A 21922-nucleotide genomic window follows, 5' to 3' on the forward strand; every position below is an offset into this window, starting at 1 on the left:
AGCGCAACTTCGTGCAACTTTCAAAATTAGATTAGGCCCTAGTCAGCACTCGGAGATACTCCGAAATTTTACGCGGTCGAGTGAAACCAGTTCAATTGCGAGTCTACGAAGGAACGGCTTACCCTAACTAAACAACCTTCAACTTTTAACTATTTCTCTAATATCACAGTCGGAAATGATTGTGATACGAAAAGGAGAATCCGATGTTGACGACGACAATGACGAAAAATCAGATGAAGATACGATTGTTCAAGGAACATTCGCGAAAAAGATCCTGAAAATTTTTCCCAAATTTTCTGAGAAAAATCCAGAGAATGGAAACGAATTCCTTTTTATCCGCGAGGTAATGCCGACCCTTCACGTGCACGATGCAGTTTCCGGCATGGTGAGACCGGTGAGACGTACCTACAACGCGGGCAATCCAAGTTCTCGAGAAGTCGCAAACGGCAAACCATACGGCGCGGCAAACTTCCGGAATATAAAATAAACGCGCGGTATAGCGTCCATAAGAGTGAATCGGCGCACAATCGAGGGAGATATTCGGGGAAAATTGCAAACGTTAAAGTCTACATATGATATTTTAGTGGAGAAGCTTTGCTAAAATTTAAAAATTATAAAATTAACGCATGTGTGACTAGATAATTATAACATAATAAAACATTATGAAAAACTAATGATAAACTAGAAGTAAATATATTAGTAAGTACAAAAATATCACACACATACATTTAATAAAATATTATCTCACAAAGTAATAGCTATAAACCGCTAGTTTCAAGTACTGCTTGTTTATTCACCAAAACAATACATGTTCGATAAATTTTGCATTTGTAATAATTGTCCGTTTATTCACCTAATAGAATTAAGTATCTACCGGACATAGCCATGAGTCGTATTTTCAGAGTGTGACATTATCTTCCCATACAGCGCATGTTAAAAAAATATTGGAAAAAATTATTTTTAACCAAACCATTCATTTTATCAGCGTGCGTTTATCTTCCTTGGCTTTTATGTACAAACTACACAATGATGCGTTCGTAAACCGGATGCATACGATTCGTCGCTATCTCAGACTCTCTTTTAGTTCATCCGATATACTATACATCGATCTATAAAAGGAAACGTAAAAAATGACGTAGATCGGCGCGTGAAACTGAAATGCAGAGCATCGCTCCCGACGGAACACCAAAAACGTGATAATGCCAGACCTCGCGTTGAAAAGAGCCACACGAAACAAGCAAACAAGCCCAGGTCCCCTCGCTGACCTCTCCTTCTCGCCCCCCCCCGCCCCTTGCTTTCTTCTTTGTCCCTTAACGTCGACGTTGCGATGGCACGGCGCGATACAGCGTGATAAAAACACAACCATGAAAACTGACGAGAACACCCGGCATGGGAGTAGTCAAGGTAACGGTGGTTTATTTCGTGCTACGAGTAAATTACCGACGCGAAACGGAAGGGAGGGGCAGCCGAGGGAGGGTTAAACAGAAACGCGTGGCGAAGAAAAAAGCAACGAGCGCAAAAAGCGTGTTTTCGAAGGAAGATAGGTAAAGCACGCGCGTTCCACCACATTCCCCTTTACTCCTCTTCTCGGAGCTGCCGCGCGCGTCATCACGGTACACCACGTGCATGCATCGCACACGCCTCCGCGTTTGTCGACAATACCGCCGCGAATGTTGTTAATTGCAGCATGCTGGCAGAGCAAGCTTTCCCACACACGCCCTCGTCACGGCTACGAAAGTTTGTCGACGCGGCAGTTTAGCGTTTTTGCGGCGAGTGGAACAAGCGAGATATTTCAATACGCGTTTTCCGCATCCCGACGGATACGGATATTTTTTTTTGCCAGTTAATCCTTAAAGAGCGACGTATTCACATTTTCCAAATTGCTATACAAGAGGCAACCCGAGGCAACCGCAAAATTGCAACGGAAACGACTTCGGCAGAAGAAAAAAACAATTTTTTATAGTACCTCAGAGCAAATAATCAACAGAAATGAGACTTCTATATTAAAAACAAAACCTACAACTAATTTTTTTTCCAGATCTTATATATACTCTTAATTTAATTCTGGACTATGTTTACAAATTCGTGCAAGCAGGAAAGTTGCCGAAGAAAAAATAATTAGGTTATGCACATGCGGTTCTCATATAATGAAAAACGCGCTAGAACACACGGCGGAAAAAGTATGCAAATTTTTTAAGGACCCTGTTTAGTATTCCAAGTATGAAGAACAGTAGCTGTGATGAATCTCAATGTTTCAATGTTCAATTCCGCGAAAAGCTTCTATTATATCTCGACAATTTCGCTCAGAATTTATGAAAATACGAGGGCTTTGCTACAAGGCCTCGTTAAAGCTTTAATATTAAAACCGTTTCACATAAATCGTGCGATTCGAAAACTTTCAAGCTCCATGAAAAATCTCATTCGAGGCGAGCGCGCGAATGTTGAACGCACCTCCGTGCGAGAAACCGCTAATATCGTTAATGACGCGCTTAAACACGCCGTTTTTCCGGAGAATCTTTTTACGGCACGGCCGTAATCTGCCGCTTATTCTTGCAAATCCAGGCCCGAGGATGTTCATCAAGCTGGCGATCCCGCTTGGTCGAGTTTAAAGTGCAGCACGGCGCGGCAGTGCAACGAGTGCATTATGACCGGTCGATTACATCCGTGTGCAAGACATGTTTTCTTTTCAGCGCGCACTTCTCTCGTAGCTATATGCAAGATATACTGAGGATGTTTTGCCGAGCTTGAGAAGTGTCTCTTCAGACTTGATGATAATCTTTCCCCAGCAAAAATTTCATAGACGCTTTCCATATTCTCTCGAGTTTCAAACGTAAAATATTTTGATAAAGTTTAAACTAGTCTCACCAAAGTTAATTAGAAAAAAAGAATATTTTTACTTGTTTTTGAATTAAATTTAATCCATGACAATGTTGCGTTATTTTCAATGATCAATAATTTTGTAATTCCGCCTCGACTAAAATTCACGCAAAGATAAAGTCGTCTCGAAATTGATCAAAGCGTACGTCCCCAAAAGCGTAATGCGAGCCTTATACCGCACCCCGTGCACGCGCTCCGCGTTGCATTTCATCATTCTGCGTTTCGCATTTCTTGCTTGAAAGAACAGTCAAGGCGCGGACGGTTTATTTTGCACCAGGGCGAAATTGCACGGATGCAACGGTGCAGAATACGAGAGCAGAAAAAAGCGGCATGGATAACAAGAAGCTTACTTCAACGGAAAACGCGCCTATAACGTCTATCCGTCTAGTTTTAGCGTACCGCGGCTGTTAATTGGCAATGTAAACAGGCGCAAACTTTTCGGCGCTCGTCGCAGCGTCCTTTGATTACGACGTAATTAATGTCAGTGTCGTAGATGGCGGGATTGTCAGAAGTTTCGGCGCGTTTCACTTCGACGGTCGCGAACGTTGTCTGAAAGTAGATTAATGATCAAATATGATGCGGTGTTACTAGAAAATTTGATTATAGCCCCGAACTATACATTATCGCTTATGACAAAAATTTTCATCATATAAAAACTGCTTTATTCATAACTAGATTATGGATTTTCAAAAAAAGCTATTCCTAATATAATTATCATATTATAAAGCTTTTCCTCATTATTTTAATATTAGAAGCTCATCATATGGTCAAAGATTATACAATATAATATCGCACATATTATATAAGATATATAGATATATTTACAATAAATTTTGTATTAAAAAGATATACACAACTGGTGTGTACACAACCTATTTGAAATATTCATCTTACATGAGAATTTTTTTCTCTTTTTCTCTCTTCTTAAAATTAATAAAATCCTCAACCAATATAGATATAACGCGAACGCTACATCATGACAGCACCGCTGTTCATGATTAATATTACAAACGTCGACAAGACCAACTGAAATCGCGCCGCGCCGGTCCCCTTTTCTCTCCGAGTATGGAAAAAAGACAATATCATCCAACCTTATAAAAAGTTATCACCACGCGCGTAAAGCATGATCGCGACAAGGACCGGTGTAAGATGTCGGGTTCCACTTCGCGGTTCCTCTCGTCGTCGCTTTATATTCCTTGCGGTTCTTGCCAAGGAAGGATGAACGATGCTCACGGCAGTTTATTTTGCGCCATGGTCGCGCATTAGCAGTCAACTGGAAACGCGAACGAAAAACGCGAGCGCAGGGACGAAAGCGGCAACGCGGAAAAGGGCGTTTTCAAGAACGAGCCGGAGCCGGGAGCTGTCTCGTTTTCGGGCCGTTGCACAACGAACGCCGACCACCGCCGATGAACGTCGTTAATTGCTACCGCGGAAGGCACCGCAAACTTTTCGACGCGCAGCGCACCGCGCGCTGAAACGGACTTTCGTCGTCGAGAAACTTGACGGTCGTAATTAATGTCGCCTTTCCGCGGCTGTGAGGAAACGCAGAACGAGAGCGAGGACAAGGACGAGGACGAGGACGAGACTGCAACGAGGGCTGCTCCGGAGAAGTTTCAATACACAAGTTGCCGGCGATCCCCGAGCATGGCGTGAGGACGTCGTAGATATAAACCTCGTGAAACAAGAAGTTCCCGGAGGCGCGAGGGCATACGTAAATGGGAAACAATGCGGAGTCGGGCATTACTTCTGCTTGCGAACCGCCCGCTAACAATGCTCGGCAGCCTCTTTCTCGTGCTACCTTTTTACGACTGAAAATGAAATATAGAATGGTCGGCCGCGCGCTCTCCCGAGAACTTAACGCCACACCGCGTAAACTTCGGCTACGGTTTTAATTTTTCTAGATTTTTAACATATAGTGACACATTTTCGCTGCTAGCGAGTTAACCTCTGACGGTAGGGACGTGATTTATAACGATGATGAATAATAACGTCGGTGCGACCAACTTCTTTTGCAAGATTCTTTCCTACCATACGAGAATATATATGTATATCCGTGAAATCTCTTCATCCTATCCCATTTTTAGAATTTCGACATAATCGACAGAATTATGTATTTTTTCTCCAAAGAGTTCTGAAATTCCTGATAGTTTTCAGAAAAAGTTTTGTAGTTGAGAAAGTTATACATATATAGATGCAGAAGAAACTTCAAATAATTTTGCACACATACAACAAGTCCTTTTTATACGTACAAAAATATTACTACAGCTACACAAATTCAGCAGTGGTCTGTGAAAAGGTAGGTCACCATTCCAGGCTTAATAATGCAATACTGCTGCAGTCTCGAGAAATTTAATACTTAAGTAGCTAGAATCAAGCGAATCCCTGAATAAATAGTCAACTGTATGAAAAAAAATTGCCATAGTTATTTCCTTTTAACCTTATCAGTCTAGTTTTTGTTTAATTTAATTAATTTCTATCTCAAAGATTTCACTGTATGATTTTACATCAAAATGCTGATTGTGTTCATGCGTGATTATACAAAACAAGTGTACAAACTCGTTATTGCGATTCAACAATTATGTTTTATAAAAATTAAAGAGATCGTTTGTAACGCGTCAAAGAATACCCCATAATCCTGTTTAATCGCGCCGGAAATTTTAATAAATTAAATAATGATTTGTATCGCATGCAATTAGCTGACGGCGATGTCGCGTCGCGAACGGCATTCAAACTGACTTTTAATAGACGCATGGAAACTCGACGCGAATAAAGTCAACGAACGAGTAATTTCCGAGTGCGGCACGCTGGTATCCGTTGAAAAGCTGGATTTCTGTATTATGTCGGGAATCGAGCGGAGCTATCGTCGTAACAATCGGCATCAATCACGGACATGAAGTGGATTATATCGACGCGGCTTATCCGTTCGGTGCAAAATATCATCAGACGGGATCTATCCTGCCGGCCTTTGCGTACAGAAAATATCGAACCTCGTTGCGTGTTTGCAATGTAAAATGCGCAACTTGGCGTCATCACGTAATGCACCGTATTCATCGGTACGTAACACGCAACGTTAAATTAGACGGCAACGACGACGAAGAAGATGAAGATAAAGATGAAGATGAGGATGAGGACGAGAATGATGAGGACGACAAGGACGACAAGAACGACGAGAACAACTACGGCGACGGATGAATGGAATTTACGAGGGAAAAAAGTGGTTTAATTGTCGGCGAGATACCGGCGCCTTGTTAAGAGTAATGTCACTAATATTTTCTTCCGCGCGGAGCAAACGATGAAGTCGTTACGTTGGAACGAAGCCAGGCTCTAATTCGCGCCGCCTCACGAAGGAGGAACTCCACGACGGCTCGGGTAGATCGAAGCAGAACATCGTCGCAGAAAACGAGAATGTATACGCCGCGCCGCGCCGCGCCGCGCCGCCGCCGCCGAAAACACGCGGAAAATGTGGTCGGGATGAAACTTCCGTAAACACTGGCTGCTCGACTATATCGATCTAGAAACTCCCATCGAGCTCCTATTTAAATCCCGCCGAGTGGAAAGAGAGAAAGAGAGGCTTTCATTCGCGCACATTATTCTTTAACGCAAAGCCATCGGGGCTATTTTCCGAAGCCGCATGGAAGCGGCTTTCACTACGGGGAAACGGCATCGGCTACAGCGTCTCGACGCCGACGAATCGCACCCCCACGCGCTAAAACACCTGCGGAATTTATATCTTACCGCGGGCGGTAGATTAGCGACACGACAGTAGATATATGCATTTTCCATGGCATCGAAAGGGGAAACTTTTAATTAAATAAACGTAGCGGGGTGGAAAGCATCTCCCCCGGTTCGAAGCACCGTCCGTTTGATCCACACCGTTAAGATTATACCCAGGCACCTACATCGACGAAGGGCCGTTCAACAAAATTACTTCAGGCTCGAAATTTTCCGAGAAATTGGAAACATACGATTCCCTTCGCTACTAGTGGCTCGCGGCCGTTAACCGAAAGCTTCCAAAAGTTTTAACTAAATTCAACTCGAGCACAAGGAAAGTAAAAAGTTACGCGAAAGTATTCGCGCGTCCTAACTCTAATCCGTGGGAGAAACATTAACGTGTACGAATATACACGCTTACGTGATACTTACAATTACTTATATTATTCAATTTCGTAATCGTGCACTGATTTAGTAGTTTTAAAAACAAACAATTTGGACTGAATTAAGTGTTAGAAATAATCCGTCGAATAAATTTCAAAACCAAGATTCGTTAAATCAAATTTTATAAAGCATTCTATATCGTTTCATCCGAATACAGGTTTAAACAAGCTTGCAGAGGCAAACCTTTCTTTTGCATAAATTAAAGAAATATGTTTGATAAAGTAATAATTAAAAGATTCGGGCAAATCATACCTCAGAGATAAAAACAAAATCTTATTCAATTAATTCAAATACCTCAACGGTTTAACTTAAAATTTAATTAAAATATACAATGTTGAAAATCTTATCATTTTGGAAAGGATGGCGATCCATTAAATTTCTAACGAAGAGGATTAATCTTTGAATACCCTCCCAAAGTTTAATGCAAACGTCAGAGAATAATAATGGGCGTGTAATATACAAGGTGTCTGTAATTACCGTGCCACCTCTCATGAGCAGAGTAAACTGAATAGAAAAGTTTCTGTAGCACTGGGCAGAAATCACATTTTGCGAGTTTCTCAATAATTAATGAGAAATTAATTAATAAAGATTTGTGAATAAGCGTGCATTCGCGCTATTCAGCGAACCGACAACACAGTGTTACGCATTATTTGTTGTTGCTAAACGCACTCTCTTTCCAAACCTCTGTCGCGCGCATAGCAACCACAGTCGTAACACTGGACTATCTCTTCTCGCCGAATCGCTCGGACATATTACTGATTCGCGGCTTTTTATTAATTAATTCTTCATTAATTATTAAGAAACTCACAAAACAGTAGAGGATTTTTCTATTTAACTCGCTCTACGTACGTATGAGAGATGGTACGGTAATTACCAGACGCCCTATATAATAAAAGCACGTACAGTGCAATATGCATGACGTGTACGCGTTGATATCTTATCGTATAACAGAGACTACTCCACAAAGAGTATTTAAATCCACCATGTTACAAAATAATACCACACAAGGACGTCTAGACTTATAATAGCCAGATAAATGGCAATGCTGAATAACAAATGACGTTATCGCTCTTGTTATTTAGCTGCGATATGCACGAGGCGAGGCACGAGGTATATAGATTTGTTTTGTAATTTGATAAACACAAAAATATCGATGCGTTCGTGAACACCGAGACACTGATCGCATTTCCAAAATTAATAGACGACATATCAATGAATGGTAATAGTTATTTGTGTAACAAGTGCTGTAAGTTGGAAATTGGACGTGCGGAGTGGACGCACGAGCCGGAGGCGAGTGCGATCACCCGCACGTCCAATTTTCAACTTAACACACGCGTTACACACCCTATTTTATATTACAAGTGTGTGAAAAGTGGCCCATTACGCGCGTGTCACGCGCGTAATGTGCCACTTTCCACGCACGTGTGATGTAAATGTTATTCTCACAAAGTATTAATTAGTATAAAACAGCCAAAGTTACCTTATATATGATTAGTTACACATTATATTATTTCCTACAAAGTACAAACTGTATTTAGAAAGTAATAAAACAGTGCAATAAAAGTGCTAACATTTCTAAAATACTGAAGAAGAATTAAACAAAAGCATTGCAAAAGTTGAGCACGAAAAGATTAGTCATGTGAGCCTTCTTATAACTAAAAAAGATCATGTAGCTAATTCGTAACAATGCCGCAATATATTTCCTATGGCATCAATATCGTTATTCAAATGCATTAAAAGATCATCAAATAATATGTTTTTTTTTAATAATACCACACGATATGCAATACCACGATATGCAATATAGACAATTAGCAAAACAATTCATCAAAGTATTTGGATTTAAATACCACGTTTTATGAAAACTATAAACTCGCATGAAGAGGTTTTTCGCGCTTTCGCATTCTATAGGTTACACAATACAAAAACACAAGCATTATGGTGCAATGCATGGGCCATCGCGAACGAGGCTGCTAGCGACATACAGTAGGCGAGCGCGAATGGAAAAAGGTCTTTTCGAGAGGTGGAAGCGGGCGCGCCCCCGGAGAATCGTGCCAAAATTGTTAACGGCCGGGGGACAGCCGTGTTATAGGTGGCATGTGCTCGCAATCGGTCGTCCGGCAAACGAGAGAGAGGTGGAGACAGGTGGTCGGCGGCCCTGAGATACCGGTCGCGGAACTGAGGCCGCTTTATTGAACTCACACCCGATAGATACGCTGTCCAGTCGAGGCATGTGCGAATCTATCGGGACTAAAGGCTCAGTCACAATGAGAGGAATAAGGAATAAGATAAAGGAATAAGGAATAAGGGAATGTCGCATCTCACTTCAGTACACGTACATTAAAGTGAGATGCAATATGCTTTATTCCTAATTCCTTTATCTTATTTCTTATTCCTCTCATTGTGACTGAGCCTTAAGCATGCCAAGTATCGACGTTCCGTTACTACATCGATGATGCTAAAAGTCGACACGTTTCAACATGGATTGATGAGAGAGAATTTTACATTTCATCGTTAAATAAGTCGTAAAATTTTTAACGTAAAGCACGAAAAAATCTGTAATTATTCTTCAACAAACGGTAAACATGGAAGATAAATATTAATATTTTTCAATTAATTATCTATACACTATATTAAATGTTAACCATCCAAGATGTCGATATAGTCACGAAATATCACGCGACATTTCCGTTCCCAATTCCCGCGACCATGGTCTCCTTGCCGCTCTGCTCTTTCCTTATTGTATGTACTAACGAACGAGAAGGACCGGACATTCCTCTTTTCACGATTCCCGCGGTTTGTGCGCGGAGGAGAAAGAATCGAACGGAACGAAACGAAAGACGAAATAATAACACCGCGGGACATCTGCGGTCGGGCAGAGATCGAAATACGAGATGAGGGCTTTCGTCGTCGCGCACAAAGCGCGAATACAAAGCGCGGCACGCCGCGTGTAACGCGGCGACATAGACCAGACGAGACACCCGATAGAGGATTCGTTCGCACAACTAAACAAACATCTTTTCGGAGGCGGCGCACGAGCCTGCTCAATATAAGGTGTACAAAGTAGGAAGCGAAGTGTACCAAAGAGGGTAAGCCAGTCGATACTTTTTTTTCGAGCGAAGTAATATTTCGCGCCAGCGAGATACACCTCGACGAGCGTATTTCACGCTCGGAAGTACCGAATTATTTATAGTACCGATAATATCGCGAGATCGATTTTAAATCTTAACTCGCGCGCACGGGCTTTCCCTCTGCTATTTACGATCGCGGCGCGCGAGATAATCGAGATCCTGTTCTTAAAATAGACTGAACAATATTAACAGCTGTAAAATAGGGTCTGAAGATCATAATAACGGATGAAAAGAATATGAATCTAGCGGACAGTTGTCGCCCGCACATATTAATATTTTACGAATTATTTAGTTATTTAGTAGAAAAATTATATCGCGGAAAGTATTCAATACTTATTCAATTTCAAAAACTGCGAACAAATTTGAACTGCGAGTAATTTACGTCGCATTTAACGCATCAATTATTCCATTAATTATGATCAACGAATATTATGCATATACAAGGAAAAAATCTTAACCGAGGACAAAATGGCAACCCAAGTTTTTTCAAAGAGACGACTCGCGCGTAACGGCACTCTGACGCAATGAAGGTTAATTGGAATCATGCGAACATTAATTAAGTATCGATTGCCGGCGCTAACGAGGCGCGCATCTTTATTAACTCTAAAAGAAATGTCGTTATTCGCGAATACTACTCTTAAGCGCACAGACGTGATTCCTTCGCGACGCGAGTAAGCAGAAAGATACTGCAGCCAACGAGGAATCCCTCGGAGATTTCAGACACGCTTTTTACTTCTCTTCACGGCTTTCCATGGGGGCCTTTGCTTGTTCGCGCGTACGCGGCCGTTCTCTAAAAGGTCAAAGGAACCACGTCCTCATCTTGAAAACATTAATGAGCTGCCTGCCGCTGACGACGTACAGCGTACGTACACGCTGCACGCTCCAGGATGCATACGTCTTTCTCGAAAAGGCGCGGCACCGAGGTAGAGCAGACGAGAATCGTGCACAGCTGTACAGGAAGCTACAGAAATACCTCTAAAGTTGCGAGTTTTCCGAGGGTTCGAAATTAAGGGAAAATTTCATGTAAATGTGTACCGAAGAAAGCCTCTTTATCGTAAAAAGACTAAAAACAAACTTTAATTTATCCCAACATGTATCTCAACAAAATTCAAAATGAGAGGACAACATGTCTCTTTTTCAAGAATTTAAGTACCGCTAGAAGATTTCGAGTATAAGATCGAGATATTAATTGGGACTAGCAGGTATTACTTGATCGACACATTTAATATCCATCCAAATGGTACTCGTACCTCCTTCAACAAGCTCGCAAAAATTTCAAGGATATTCCTTCATCATCTAACAGACGAAGGAATACATGTCGGGCGACATGTGTTGCACGTACGCGGGCTAACAGAGTCTATCGACTATCGCACAATTTAACCTGCTTCAAAGTTCCGGCCGATTCGCTGCAAAGCTGTCGGTGGCACGCGAGCAAGCGCGGAATTCCCTCGTCGGGAGAGAAACTCGTTTATCAAAATATAGTTTATCCGAGATTACAATGATCTGGCGTGTGTGCGCGGGGGCGCGCCACCGCGCACCGTTGCAGCGGATAGGGATTATTTAGAGGAGTTATAAATACGTTGCGCTTAAACCAAACCGTGCGACGAAGGAAAGCGTGCCGGCATAAACGGAAAAATGTTCGTTAGGAGGAATTTCCGCGCGAGCGGGACACCCCTTGTAAAACGATCGGAGAAACTTGACTTTGGCAAGGCGGGAGATAACATTTCCGATGGATCTCGTTGACAACCCGAACACGAAACTCGTATCCATTTTTGTTCGGCAAACCGTATGAATGACGTAAGAGCGGAAGTCAAACATTGAGATTGAAAGGAATTGATACCATTAGAGTCACGCTTCCTTCCGTATACTGATACGAGTATTGCATATCTGAGAAATTTTAGAGATAAAAATGATGCTGCGAGGGAATGCTCCGATTTCTATACGACTTTGTCGATCTTCTTCGAATTCTCATTAATAAACGACTTTGTCGAAGAGATTGTAAATTTCATTGAAGGATCTTTATGATTAAAAATGATTTAATAATAATAAATTTCTAAAATTTCCAATTAAGGAAAATTTAATAGATATTGCCAATGTTGTGCATATAATTAGAATAACATTCCATATCCGGGAAATTTTCTTTATGTATTGAGTATTATCATAACTTTGTGACATATAACACGCTATGCGACTTGTGCGCGGAATATATTCACTACGAAACACGTTTCGAAATACGTTATGATCAATACTTCACATAGTTTTGACGCTTTACAGTCCCTGCAGCGTAATAACGCAGTGATCGCATTATAACGACCACACGCGGCACACTATCGATTATCGATGCAAGTCGCGTTAATAAATAAGCGATTTGCGAATTGGAAAACGCACGACCGACCGGCGACAAAACCGTACTTAAATCGGCGAAGCGCGACGGCAGAGAGCGAACCGATAAAGCGAAAAAGGAATATGAGAAGAAATGCCTTTCTCCCTCGCTCTCTTTCTCTCTTTACTCTGGAATTGTTCTAGATTTATGAGCTCCAGGAGTTCAGTCATTCAAATTTTTCAAGCACTCCTTCTTGCCTCGGCCGCGGGCTCTCAACCCGACGAGGCACAGAAGGAAACCGATATAGAGATGGAGGGAAATAACTTCTCTCGCAGAAACGGCGGTGGCGGTGGCGGTGCATGGATCGGATATTGATGAACTCTAATAACGTCGATATAAAAATTTGTAATGCCTGGTTCAATCGTTAGTGTAAAAAATGGCGTCGCCGTCACAGTGGATTGTTAACGAATATCTGCGTATCATTTATATATAGCATTCAGATTATATTGTATATTGTACCTGTTGACAATATGTTTCTGAAAAGAGTCGATGTTTTTTCCTTGAATTTAACAATTATCGATTGCGACTTGCAATAATTTACATCTCGACAATTAAGCGTAAAGTGAATCACGTAAAAATAAAATTCATGAAATTGATTGTAAAGATTTGATTCCAAATTCATCAATAAATACACCATTAATAATATTCCAAGCAAGATAGCTTGTATATTCTTAATGTACTCCAACACCATACGCGACATCAGATTCCACGCCAGCTCTCTTAATAGCAAACTTCGTAGTCGCGCTATGGCGATAGGAAACGCGCGAAATAAAACTATCATTAAAAGTTGCCGAGCCGGACGAAACTTATAATACTGCGGTAAGATATACTTTCGCTGAGAGAACTTCACCAATACATCCGTAACACATAATTCTAACAGTATGCGCCAAAGAAAAAAATGATTCATGAATAAAAGATACACGTTGACACAGTCCACGCTTTTCCGAGAAAGTCTCTCGAGAAGCATCTCGTCGCGATTATGCGAAGTTCGGTTCCCTGACAAAGATTTTCTCATTTTGCTATAGTATAGTTCCATTAAAAGAATTTTCAAACAATGTAGAACGAAGTTGGAGCAATTCGAAATGGCTGTTAAAATTATTTTCAAGATATGGACAACTAACTTTTTCCTTCTCACGCAGATAGAGTATAATTTTGAATTTCTCTTCTATATTATACGTATTACTGAAGATGGAGAATATAAGCGGACAAATTTTAATAGTTAACATTCCTATTCGTATACTAGATGTATAAATATACAGTTCAGTATACAGCCACATATAGTTAAATAATTTTTAAAACTTATGGATGTACACGATACTTGTGTCAAATAACTAGAATATTAACTTCTTGATTACAAAACATCAAGAATTCATTACTGCTCGCTAATTTCTGTTGCTTTTTCTTCGTATAATCATAAAACTTGGTTACATAGTGTAGAGTGACTTTTATTACCGTTATCTTATTTCATCTTGGGATAACTTAATTGCTTAAGATTTTTAGAAATCTGATCTTAAGGTCATAATTCTCTCTTTTCGCTCTCTACCTCTTCTGGCTTAGAATGGTAATAAACGTTTCCTCTCTCCTTGTATCTTGTCGACAAGGCTCTCCTTGGTATCGTTCTCTCCGCAAAGCTCGAATTACGCAAAGCCAAAAGAGTTGCCCTCTCGAAGGCTACGTATGTCGACTACGCTACCGTGTGTGTGCGCGCGTATTGCAAACGCACGTACCGATCTGTATCATGTATCGGGTGGAGTCGCTCGCTCACTGCATCACGATAATAATTACCGTACCGGTTCGGTTGCATTGAGATGCGCTCGAGCTCAGCACAGCGTGCTTCGAGGAGGGAGATGAAACGAACGAGGCATAAAGACAGTGAAGAAGAAAGAGAGAGAAATAGAAAGAAGGAGAAGAGAAGAAAGAGAGTAGAGAGTTATAAGAGGGCAGAATCAAGAGAGGGAGAGAGAGAGAAAGAGGGAAAGCGGTAGTACCGGTCCAACGTGTCCTCGTCGAGTACTTCGAGGCACGTAGGTAGGTAAGCGTTGTCTTACGACACGCTGATGCTAGTGCCACTGGATACCAAGAGTATTCCCGACTCGGCTATTTTCATCCATTTACCGTCCACCAGCGCGTGACAGAAAACCTCGAGTTTTCCTCAACGGAGCTTCGAAGAGCGAAATTAATCGCGTGTCGGTCTTTGCGGAAAATTCTCGATCGCTCTGAATGGTCTTGGTTCAATAAAAAGAAAAAGCGGAATCATTTGATAGGAATCGATCAAGAGGTATGCGTTATATTGCGCTCTCTATTTAAAATCGATTATTTTAGCAACAATCATATATCAAAATAAGGTTCTAAACCTTAATTGTTTTATTTGTCGTTTTTACGTTATTATTCAAATATCATCTAATTCTTATCAATGATCACGATCATATAAATACTAAACGATTTTAAAAAAATACTCAAGATAACCCGCAACAGTATAATTCAACGTTGTTCTTCAATTTTAAACGTCTTTTACATTGGGAAATGCCAACTGACGGTTTAGCGTGGTACAGGAATGCCTCGAGGAATGCAGAAATACAGCAGCATATACTTGGAGGATATATTAGGATCGTCAAAGCTTTTATTTCAGCTACGTGGCGGATCTTGTCGGAACGATCGCGAAAACACCACGTGTCGGATGAAATATCGAACCTTTTATGTATGAGGGTTTAAGAGCGACATATGCGCGGGATGCATATACGCGGTCCCCTCGCGTCGCGCGACGCCACGAAGGGTGCCACTGGATACGTTAATTCATATAATGGCCCGCTATTTCGCCCCGCGTAGGAACCTAATTCAGGTGTAATTTTCCATCTCGCGCGACTGCGTATCAGCCCTCCCGTGCTACTTTGCCCTAGCGTTAATTAAATTATCGCGATACGCCGGCACAAAGGCAAAGAAATTAGTTCCAATTTGAGCTAATTCACGGTTAAATCTTCGGTTGTCTAGTCAAAGTAGATAAGAAAAGTCTTCGGGCCTAATAGGCTTCGGCCCGTTGGCGTTATCTCGGGACGTAAAGTCGTATCCGAACGAGAATACGATATCCCCTAGGGCGTTATCTCGCGACCGGGATTTATATACACAGACACCCACGCACCTACGCGTTTATCACCGAGTTAACGTAACTCAGATTCCCATCCACTTTTGCCGAAGAAACGGCAATAGCGGTGGCAGCGTCGCGATATCCAATCTTTAATTCACATCTGACGGGGATTTATGCTCGCGTTTCTTTAAATCAGACATTCCAACGCGTCCAAGACATTCGAATCGATTTTTGCAAATCTCATTAATATTAGATTTTACACTCTACATTTTGTACCTACTCTAAGATACACAATGTTCATTCAATGCATAATGGATGCAATCAATACGAATACGAATAACGTATCAAAATTAGATATTGGAAAATCAGAGAGTCGGTTGGATTAAATTATTAGCTAACTATGCATAAATCATTTTTCTTTCAAATTAGCGAATATTTTGCCGGCGATGATGTTCCGTTTTTACACGTAGGTAATGATTAATCGTTTTTATCGACAGGACTTTTAGCGACGCTGGAATTCACAGCTACAAGAGAATTCTCTCGAGAATCGATGACATGTTAATGAGGCGATAAATATTTATGCCGTACGAAGGCCAGTCCGCGATTGTTACAGAATTATATATAGGAGTGTCATCTGTATTAATAGTTAAGTTGCGGGAGTCGGAAACTCCCGCGTGGAACAGACAAGCTCCTTCACGGTCGGGCGAATTTTTGACGATCACAGAAATGAAGAACTCTTTCTCTCTCTCTCTCTCTCTCGGCGTGGAACTCGGTTGGCATATTAAACGTACCGCCCCCAACAGCCGCGCGATAAACTTCGGAAACGCCCGGCGCGCACCGCGATGCAATAATTATAATGTGCAGCTAAGAAACAAGACTCGCGGAAATTAGAAGGGAAATGGGCCACGGTAATTTGAAAATGCAGTCGTAAGCCTCGAATAACTTCGAGCGCTTGAGATGCTACTACTTTGCGCAACGCTTTGCACAATCTCGGAAATTGTTACGAGCTTTTTCAGAGCCTCGAGGCTACCATTAATTCGGCGTGTTAATTCGGAAAACGTGCGCGTAACGAATGTCGTAACAAATACATTATCGGAGCTCCTCGTTCTTACCGCCTACGGCGTTTACTTCGCAATCACGTTCAACACCGCGAATTATGCGTGATCCACAATAGTCTGACACATCTTCTTGATACATATGTATGTAAAATACAGCAAACTATATTTAGAGATTTACGTGTACCACACCTGCAGGAAAATCATTAAACGAGAACACGTCAAAAATTGTATTCGTTTATAGTAATGTCGGAGACATGATTTTTAATTGGAAACAAAGATCGTGTGGCACGAATATTCGATTGCGAAATCTCGTTGGATTCGCCCGTGCACGTTGTTTTTGACAAACGCAAACGTGCAAAACAATTTTTCGACGCGTCATTGTGATGGCTACGGAAAATCTAAAACGTAACACAAACCCTGTGTGTCCGCCGGCCGCGTTTATCATTTTCCGTCACTTCTTCGTTCCCCGCTTATATAAACGCTCTAGTATCGTTTTCCCTTGCGTGCGCAGCGCCGACGTCTTTTGACACTGCGACGAACGGTGCGCTTAAGCCGCTTTAATCTTTCGCTCGCGTACGTGATTCAATGATGCCGCAAAAGCTTTGTTGCCCTCGAGTGTAATAATCGAAACGCGTGAAGCATGATGCAGGGTTCTATTCGTAAAATTTGGACGAATCAATTCATTCCGCTCCGTCACCAAAACCATACCGCTAAGAACGAAAGGGTTAAGAAGAAAGAAAATCATTTATTATGGTGCTCTTGGGACCATGCCTCCTGGCTCCTAATGCTCGGTTTCACCAGCAGATCACTTGCTGGTGGATGGGTCTATATAGAATTTCCTTTTGCGATAGTATTGATTCAACAAGAAAGGCGAATACGCTTACATTATTGGTGAAAAGAGTTAAATCCGCAAAATGCGATACAGAACGATGAATATAAATTTATTGCGTGGAATAATGCAGAGAACTATCGAAAACGGATATTGGTGTAAGAAAATAATTTAAAAATCGTAATAAATATATAAATATATTAACGACTAAGAGCAATAAGGCCAATAAGTAATATAAAAACATTATTGCGAAAGGTCATTAGACAACAAATCAAATTAACGAGAAACTAATCACGTAATAAATTATTGCAACATTTTAATTAAAGTTTAAGCGACGGGGAAAACGTAGAGTAGGAAAGGCGAAAGCCAGGTGAGCGAGACGAGGAGCAAGTTGAAAAAGATAGGAAAAGAACAACAATATACAATAGCTCTTCTCCTTCTCGTCTTTCTCTTCGTATCGCTGCCATCATTCTTTTTCTTTGACTCTGCTCGCGCGATACCATTTCCAAGCTTACAGCAAGCTACGGAGCGGAGTGAAAGAGAGACAGGCGGACGGAAAGAGCTACGGTGTTTATTATTAGGTTGCAGAATGCAGAAAAGGATTCTACGGTGCGCACGGTGTGTGCTAGACAGTCGCACGATTGATCGAATAAACGGAATGCTTCCGATGCGTTAATCCGAGAATCGCTATTTCGAGGAGAAGGACAAGGAGCAAGTGCAGCACGTTCATAAAAAATGCAATGCGCGCATCATACGACACGCATTAAATCGCGAGTTCGTTCGGATGCAAAGCATGGAGCGAGGATTATGAGGATTAGTATGTTCCACGGTCAACGGGAGTTTATGTATTATGCATCGGAATACGATGGAAGGCGTGATGTAAAAAAAGAAAGGGTGGAGAGAAAAAGAGAGAGCGAGAAAAAGAGAGACAGACAGAGACAGAGACAGAGACAGAGACAGAGACAGAGACAGAGACAGAGACAGAGACAGAGACAGAGAGAAGAGAGAGAGAGAGAGAGAGAGAGAGAGAGAGAGAGAGAGAGAGAAGCGTCTTCGCGAGATCTTAGTTTACGTTACGATATCGGTAATGTTGCACGGAACGCTTTCAAGGTGCGCGCGCCGCTAATGCACCTTATGTCACACATTATCAATTAATTTCGTCACCATCGCGCGTCTTCTTGATAGGTAGAGGCTTAATCCCGTAAAGCGGTATTAGCAGCGGCGAGCCAAGTGCTTGCGCCCACAACCCGACAACCTCCGCCCGCCACGCCGTGAATTTCATATCGGTCGCATTAACGGCCGTTTATTCAACGTCTAATCTTTGCGCGGGGCTTTTTCACGCCCCGCCGCTTTAAAGTCCGACAATGTATAAGTGCGCATAGTTTTAAACTCCTCGAGACGGAAACTTCGGGACTTTCGTATTCGCATTAACGGTCGCGCGCGCGGGTGCGAATGCCGCGCCGGCGGCGGGCCTGTGTATGCGTATGCCTACGTCAGTATGCATTATTACTAGTTACATGACGTAGTTGCTACAATCTCGAAACTTTGAGCATGAAACTTTAAATAGAAATTAAACACGAGAATACTAATGGCACGGAGCAACACATATCTGTGTTAAGATTAGCGCGCACGTATCTCTAATCTGTTTCATCAGAAACGTCATTTCGGATTCATGTAGCACGGCCCGGTCTTTCGTATATTATTAAAACAGTTTAACTATCGAATAATTAATTTCGTATCGATGTCGCATGCGCGACTATATCGAATCAATTACGATTACAACGGCAGGGAAATGTAATGCGATGTAAATTCTAAATATCAGCGTTGAACATATCAAATTTTCTCTAAATAATGATAGTTACTTTTACTTATTGTTAGTGGAACTCTTTATCGCTTTATTCATTCACGCAGGCACTTCGTGGATTGCATGTACGACAGCAGAGATCTTGAGTCGAGTGCCGATGCAGTCATCTCGATACAAGAAACTCTTGCAGTCTCGCATACGTAAAAAAGAAGCGCTACTTATCTTCAAAATGTAATTATTAGAATTGCCGTCAGCAGATTTCTTGCGTCATTCGCATAACACAGTGCTCCAATCCAGTGACAAGGACATGGATTTTTAAGTTCAAAGATTAAACAAATAAAATACTTTTTCGCATGTTATACGATAAATCGCAAAATGGAGCTTTTCATATACAGTTATATCACGAACATCGTTCAAAATCTCGAATCTTCAACAAACACCGAGGAAAGCGTAAAAAATAAAACACTTTCGAAATATATATATACTACAATTTTCCAAATAGTTAACGTTATTACGTTCATAAACGACCTCGATTTCGTTATTCACGTAACATAATTAAATAACGTTATTGCACATTCAACTTGAATAAAAACATCGCGCAAAGTACAAATTTTGAATTGGAAAATATTCAATTTACAAATGTTATCACTGTAATAATTGTCATTAGCTGCTCGTATATTTAATTGTTTACGGGAAACGGCGTTGTATTCGTACATATATATCAACAATATTTGAATCTCAAATAAATTAATATATGGAGCACTGCATAAGTAATAAATCCACTATGGGCACTATGTATCATTGTTATTAATGATATCGTTACTGCTGTCATTTTTTTCCGAATCTTTCGAAATTATATCAACAAATAGGTACGTGATTCGGATATACATTGTTTCTTCAACGATTTCATTCAAAATAAAGATGTATACGCGCGCACATGATATATTTCTCCATACAAATTTCCCGATATAAAATCAAACGTCACGAAGAGAAAGGAAGTAATCGCATAAAATACCGATCTGTATTTGCTCCCAGATGAAAAGAAACGTTGTGTAAATGAGAGAGGTTCCGCGTAAAAAGTGTCAAATTGCAACGTAAACATTTCGCGCGAAAAACATCTGATGTGACGCGCGGAAAAGAAAACAAAAGAAACGCCTGCGAAAGGGCGCATCGTTCGAATTCCTCGCGCGGAGCGGAGAGGCAGCTGCTCGCTCCGGAATCGCACGCAATTTATCGTAATTTCGAGAAAGCGAAAGAGACTCACCTCGCGGAGCATGCCGACGGCTGCCGACGTCCCGACGTCGTCCCAAGCGGTGGTATCCTCCTGGCCGGGGTCACTAACTAGAAGAGGCCCGTGCACATCACCCATGATTCCCGGCTGGCGCGTCTCACGACAAGTAGAAACTTATCCGTCACACTCTGCGGGGGGGAGAGGAGGGGCCGTTGCGTACCGCTCGTACGGGCGGTGCGCGTACACACACGGGCGCGCGAGAGAACGAGAGAGTGAAAGACAGGCGGAAAGGAAAGAGAGGAGAGAACGCGGGCGGAGGACGCGAGCGGCGGCGACGGCGGCGGCGTCGGCAACGGCTTGGCGACGACGATGCGGCGATCAGGGCGGATGCACCGGGTGCCTCGACGATCATCGCGTCATGGTCTCTCGGTGCGTGGCGGCCGGCCGCGGCCGCAGACGACGATCCCGAAGCTGCATTCCCCGCCGACGGGGGCTCGTGGCCGGTGGTAGCGCGAGGCCGCTTCTTCTGGCTGCTTCTCCTCTTCGTCCGAACTCGCCGCGCGAGTTCGCCTCCTCCTCATGTGTCGAGCGCGCGCTCGTCCGCCTCGGGTTCGCGCGCGCCGTTTCGGGTGACGGCGAATTTTCCGGACGGCACTTTCGGCTGGGCGTCACTGTTTTCTCTTACTCTCACTCCGCTGTCCGGCACACGCACGCTCTCGCGCTGACGCGCCGCCGAAATTTACGCGAGCTCGCGCGAGTCAGAACTGTCACGATCGAGAGGATAAGTACGCGCACACGGCACACCGGAAAACCGAGGAAAACCGCGTTTCACCTCGAGGTAACACGGCAAGCCGCGTAGAGCGAACTGTGGTCACTGTGGAACCGCCGCGCGGACTCGGCCGAACGAACAACAAACTCGGAGCAACGTGATGGCGCCGCGTCAGGAGCACGACTGAGAGCGCCGCACCGCGCCGCCGTCGGTACTACTCCGAGTCAACGGCTCGCGGCGTTACGGCAGGCGTTGGAGGGGGAAGAGAGAGAGAGAGAGAGAGAGAGAGAGAGAGAGAGAGAGCGCGCTCGAGCCGGAGCTCGAACGCGAGCGAGAGAGAGAGAGGGAGAATGGGAAGGAGAGCGGCGCGTGTGCGAGTGGGGCCGCGCGACATATACACAATTCACACAAAGGCGACGACTATGCGTATACTGTGGCTCACGCGATAGGCGGTGTCGCGGTCCCAGGGCCGCACGGATCGGGCTATTTTGAAAGGGGAAGCGGGGGGGGGGGAGGAGAGGGATAGAGTACACTCAGTTACACAGCTCGCCCCGTACGAGGGAGCGAAGTCGTACACGTTTCCGAGAACAAGCAACGCTTGAC

General features: G+C 42.7%; 1 protein-coding gene across 1 annotated transcript in view; it reads right to left on the reverse strand.

Moving 5' to 3' along the window:
- The window catches only part of LOC139816612 (uncharacterized), a 198433-nt gene extending 176914 nt beyond the window's left edge, over positions 1-21519 (reverse strand). Inside the window, exon 1 of the mRNA XM_071784229.1 lies at positions 20584-21519. Coding sequence (XP_071640330.1) covers positions 20584-20688 — 105 coding nt within the window. The 5' untranslated portion in view covers positions 20689-21519. The remainder of the gene's footprint in view (positions 1-20583) is intronic.
- Between the last annotated feature and the right edge of the window lie 403 nt (positions 21520-21922).

This window comes from Temnothorax longispinosus, chromosome 1 (genome assembly GCF_030848805.1).
Source record: "Temnothorax longispinosus isolate EJ_2023e chromosome 1, Tlon_JGU_v1, whole genome shotgun sequence".
NCBI lineage: Eukaryota > Metazoa > Arthropoda > Insecta > Hymenoptera > Formicidae > Temnothorax > Temnothorax longispinosus.